The sequence below is a fragment of the Theobroma cacao genome, chromosome 9, assembly GCF_053813885.1.
Source record: "Theobroma cacao isolate CCN51 chromosome 9, ASM5381388v1, whole genome shotgun sequence".
Classification (NCBI taxonomy): domain Eukaryota; kingdom Viridiplantae; phylum Streptophyta; class Magnoliopsida; order Malvales; family Malvaceae; genus Theobroma; species Theobroma cacao.
The window spans coordinates 7605605-7611264 of NC_142647.1; the positions used below are offsets into that span (position 1 = coordinate 7605605).

General features: G+C 30.2%; 1 protein-coding gene across 1 annotated transcript; it reads left to right on the forward strand.

Annotated features, from left to right (window-relative positions):
* The first annotated feature begins 4224 nt into the window (after positions 1-4224).
* On the forward strand, positions 4225-5660 carry LOC148760668 (uncharacterized). The gene has a single exon (XM_088809360.1). The coding sequence runs from the start codon at positions 4323-4325 to the stop codon at positions 5502-5504; it is 1182 nt and encodes a 393-aa protein (XP_088665486.1). The 5' UTR covers positions 4225-4322; the 3' UTR covers positions 5505-5660.

Genomic DNA, 5660 nt, shown 5'->3' on the forward strand with positions numbered 1-5660 from the left:
AGATGACAGTTTGTCGTGTTGCTTTATCGATTGCGTGTTCTTAAGGAATATTCTTCTGATTGACGAACAGTGTACACGTGGCTGTAAGATATTGATGAATGTGTCGGTTGGTCCCACATTAGGCACGTGCCAGTCAGATTAAAATTGATTGTTTCATTGTCATTTTTGGTGAGAATATAATATTTGGCATTACTTTTTATAATACGTCTTTAGTGTTCTTACACCGTTAAAAGAAAATAAGAATAACAACTCGAACAAATATTGAAAAAAAAATCAAATCCATTCATAATCTTAGGTTGTTTTTATTTTTTTGATAATTATAAAATACTTTTTGGTACCATTATGTATAATGTTTAATTTTATTTTTTATAATAATTCTGTTAGATTTATTTTTAATTTGGTAAAAATATAAATCAATCCAATTTGAAATAATTCATATTATCATTAATTTTTTATTTGAATTGCACAGAAAATTTGTATTTCAAGACAAATTTTTCTTTTATTTAAACAAAAATAAAAAGGTCAAAAATCAATTAATTGAATTGAAATTGAGCAGCTAAATTTTGGTTTAATTTAACTTTTAATTTTTACTAAAGTCTTTTGAAATAGTAGTATTTTGCTTGGTGACGTGGTCGTCTATCCAAGCCAATCCTTGCTCGAGGATAAAGGATAAATTAAAAAATATACAACGCTTGACATTATTTGGAGGATATTATTTGAAAAAAAATCATTTATATGCAATTAGGAATGAGGGTGATTAATTGAGTGGTTTAATTGGTATGATCTATCATATTTAAAGACTAAATTAATAAAAAAAACTTTAAAAATTGATTAAAATTGACTAAATATAAAAAAAAAAAACTAATCAAATATTGAATTGATTAGATTAGTTCGGTTTCAGATAAAAAATCAAAATTTTATTGTTTTTGTAAATTATAATATTAAAATTTATAAAATTCATTTATAATTATAAAAATATGATATGAAAATTTGTAATGAAAGTATATATTTTATATAAATTTAAAAATAATATATAATATTATATATAATTAGTTTGTCTTTTGGTCAATTCAATTAAAAAATTTTAAAATTGAGAATCGACCAAATAAATCAATTGAACTAATTTTTTGGACCAATTTGATTAAATTATTTTACTCAAATCGCATTTGATTAAATAAAGTCATTGATCTGGTTTAATTCATTAGATTTGGTTTTTATTGAAATTTTCAGTTGTTAAAACTCATGAATGTTTAACAACTTAATAGAGTATTTTGAAAACTCGGTTTTAATTATTCATATTTATATTTTCTATTTTTAAAAAAATCGGATTTCAATTTTTAAAATAAAAAATATGATAAAGAAACTAAAACCAGTTTGTAATGGGCTTCGTTCGGCTCGATCTAAAATTTGATGGGCTGAATTCGAAACCCCTAATCTCGCCCAAGTGAATCTTCGATACAGTTCGCCTCACCCAAATAATGGCGGGAGCCTTCAAATTTAACTCTTTAAAATAAAGGGCTATAAGCAATTATTATTGGATCAAATGTTTATAATAATTTGATCATTTAAACGATATTTTTTGTCAATAAAATTTTGTTTCAATGGTAACAAGAAAGATTTGGAATTTTTAGATTTCAGATTCAAATCTTATTATATATTAATTAATTCAACTTTATATTGATTTTTATATAATTTGTTTATTATCTAATTTTTTTATGAGTATACTACTTTTTAACTGTGAGTGAAATATGTTCTTGTAATATACATAAATTCATAAAAATAAATATATTTTTTGGGAAAAGAAATACTTGAACCTTCCTATCAAAATTGCAAATTTCATTTTGAATCATTTTATTGCTCTCACGAGCAGTACTCCAGCGGTCTGAATTGAAAGAAGTAGAGACAACTTTGTTCACATCAAAGGAACCTTGTATCAATTTAGACAGCTGGGGAACCTTGTATTCCTATGGCGAAATGCACCCTTTGTCAAGTCTTATAATGAATAGTATGTACCCAACGAAAAAAACAAGTCTCATAATGAACAATGAACACCCATTTCCCTACATGCTTGGCAACAGCAGCACAGTAGGTTGCTCTTATTTTTTGGCATGCAAACTTTCAGCCAGAGAAGTGAAAGACCAAAACCTAGCAGCCACGGATTTGGGCTCTTGCCTTTGTATAATGTCGACTGGACAAAATTAATAAATTCATCTGTCAAACCCCACAAACACAGAACAAATTATTAAATTTGGAGTTTGGTCCCCATGGAAATTCATAACAAAGAAGAACCATTTTCTATGCTAAAAACAAAGTATTTTATTGACTTATTCCTGCTCCAGGATGCTTAGATTCGGATATGCTAAATTAGCTCCATAAAATAATATTATATTATATCATATAGTATGCCAATTTCCTTGGGTTAAGTCATCAACGGGTTTGCATGAGATGAAGGAGGAGTTATTTATTGGAATCAATTGGTCAAATGATCAGTGATTTAAACATGTTCACATTTCTTAGTTGAAGGTGACTAAGCATGGAATGAAATTTAGTTTTTCATATATTAACATTTGGCTTATTGACAAATATACAAATATTTTATTTAAAATGTCAGATTTGGATTTTTATTGTAAAAAGAAAATTCATCATAGTACTTATGGAGATCATTTTCTCCTAATAAATTAGGTTATAATAGATAATATGAACTTCGTTTGATGCTAAAGACATGTATTTTTCCGTTCAAAAGAGTAAGTTAGAATTTCTTCTTCTTCAAATTAAAAAACAAAACAAAAATAAAGAAGATAAAAAAGAAAGGTAAAAATGGGCATTCATATTTCTGAATCAGAATTCCCTAATAAATGTTAATCAAAATATCCAACTATTCAATGGATTTTGACTGATGACTTTCCAAATGTTGTATGGGTTTTGATCCAAAAAATCCAAACACTTCCTTCTTTAATAGGAAAATAAAGAAGCACCAAGATCTTATCTTATCTTTTATTTTTTTTTCTTTTTCCAAATATAAAACAAAATTAAACAGGAAATGAAGAAAAAGAAAGAAGGAAAGAAAAAATAGAGGCCACAATTAAAAGAACGATAAACCAATTATATCATATTCCACATTTTCCACAAGTATTCATCATTCCTAAAGGCATCAAAATCCCAGTTTGCTTGCATAACCATAAATCACCAAACCATTCGGACCCACTGATCAATCAACGGGTTACGCACTTCCCGGCCACGTACCATATTCAAGTCTGTTAATCTCGTTTTAAAAATATATTTTTTTATTTATAAATATTGATATTAAACTATATAATAATAAGAGGCAATCTCTTTCTCTCTCATTAATATTATTCATTTATTTCAAGATTCTAATTTTCAAAATGATGATTCTAATTCTAATCATTCATATCTTTATTATACCTTGTCTTTTTTTTTCCTTTTTTACAAATAGGAAATTATACCTTTTTAATATAATGAGAAAGTTAAATCTTTAACTCTCTTAACAAGATATAATGACCGTTAAATTTAGTTTGTATTATTACATTACGACATTAGTTTGTTGAACAAAAGTTATCTTTTTTCGTTAATATCATTTTTATAATTTTACGTTATGTATTTAATAAATTTTTTATATTAACAGTTTTTATTGTTAAATTTTTAGTTTTTACCGTTAAGATTTAAGATTTAGAGTTTACAAATTAAGATTTTTTTTGTTGATAATATAAAACAGGTAACATGATGTAAAATTATAAAAAGAGTATCAAATAGGGTATCAAAATAAAGATATAAAATTTTTATTCTAATTTGTGAGTGCCTTTTTCATCTTCAATCTAAGTGTTCTCAAGCATTAATCAAGTTTAAAACACCAAACCTTTTTTTCCAGTCCAAACTTTGAGTTGGAATTAAATTAGTACTTAAGAATTACTTAAGAAAATTAAGATTTTCCAATAATTTTTTTGAATATTCAAGAAATGCCAACTAATTATACAATGTATATTAGGTAGGTGAATACATTAATTTCACATGTATAATAATTTGATAATTTCAAAAAGTAACAATGGTAATACAAAATTTATTTCCATATATATGGATTTAATTTAATACTAATTTATAATAATCAAGAAAAACAAAAGAAAATCACAAAGCACACAAAGCGGCTCAAATTCGGAGGCGGTCTTTCTGGCATACACCATATAAATAGAGAAAACCAGGACTGGTCGTTGGGCTCGTTTCTTAGCGCTCTTTCTGCTACTTCCAAGAAACTCAACACTTCGTCTCGATATATATAACATAAAAAACCATCCATTGCTCGAGTAGCCATGGAAGACCCATCATCCAAGGAAGATAACCCACGAGTTCTAAAGGTTCTCGAAGCTCTCAAACAAGCTTCTCACGAGTTACAAGCTCACCCAACTTACAAATCGGCTAACTCCAACTCATCCGCCATTAAAGCTCTCCTCGAGCTTGAAACTGAGTCCGATTCAATCCTCTCCAACGATCCACATCTCTTTACTCTATCCCAACACCTCGCGGACCTCAAAACCCACGTCGAAACCCTGAAACGAACCCGTGGTTACGGACTCAGGAGCTTTTTGACTCGCCGTGTCTCGACTCACTCCATCTCCCGAGTCGCCGGTTCGATTGAGTCCGAGATTCAAGCCTGGATTGACCGTGAGAGCATCGAGAGCTTGATAAAGGGTTTGAAAGAGCCGGGGAAGAACGAGGACGAGTTGGTTCGGTTACTGACCCAGTTCGAAGACCGAGTCTCACAAGGATTTAATTGTGAGTTACAGAATTTAGTCCTAAAATCGAAAGCTTTTTCGGTTTTACAATCGGTCCTTTGCGATCCGAATTGTTCGAAACGGATACGGGAAAGCGCAGCGTTTTGTGTCGCCGCTTTGATTCGATTCAACAAGGATGTTTTTGTCGGGCAAGTGAATATGGGAGGTACAATTCACGCGCTTCTGGACATGAGATCAACCCATTCTCTGAAAGTTTTGTGTGAGTTGATTAAATTTACTAAATCACCATTTGTGGATGAGATCGTGTGTAATGGGGAAATTCCCGAGATTTTAACTTTGTTGGAAACCAAGGATTTGGACATGAAAGTTTTGGCCTTTGATTGCATTCTTGAAATTGGCTACTTTGGACGCAAGGAAGCTGGAGAAGCACTGCTCAAAGGAGGGTTGATAAAGAACCTTGTGGAGTTGCAAAGGTCAGAGCTTGGCGGGGATTTGATTGAGATGGGGAAGTTTGAGGCTGAGAACAAGGAGATTGAGGAGAAGAAAAGAGAGAAGAGAGAAAAGAGGTTCTTAGAGAATCATCCATTTGCAAGCTGTGTGGCAAGGTTTGCTGTGCAGTTAGAGGTTGGGGAAGGGTTGAGGCAAAGAGAGAAAAGGGCTTTTAAGCTAGAGATTTTGGAGAGAGTTAGGGGAGCATCTATTAGTGATGCTGAGGCTGCTACAATTATTGCTGAGGTTTTGTGGGGGTCTTCACCTTGATCATGTTTTGTTACTAGAATTCAGAGGTAGTTATTTGGTTTTTTTTTTTTTCAGTGATTACTAGTAAATTTTTTGGTTTGGTTTATAGAAAATTTTGTTATGTATGTAGTGGTGTAAATCAATTGTTTATACAAATTGAATTCTATTTCTCTGTCA

What these genes read in the sequence shown, in the direction of transcription:
- LOC148760668 (XM_088809360.1), top strand. Translation starts at nt 4,323, where the DNA reads ATGGAAGACCCATCATCCAAGGAAGATAACCCACGAGTTCTAAAGGTT.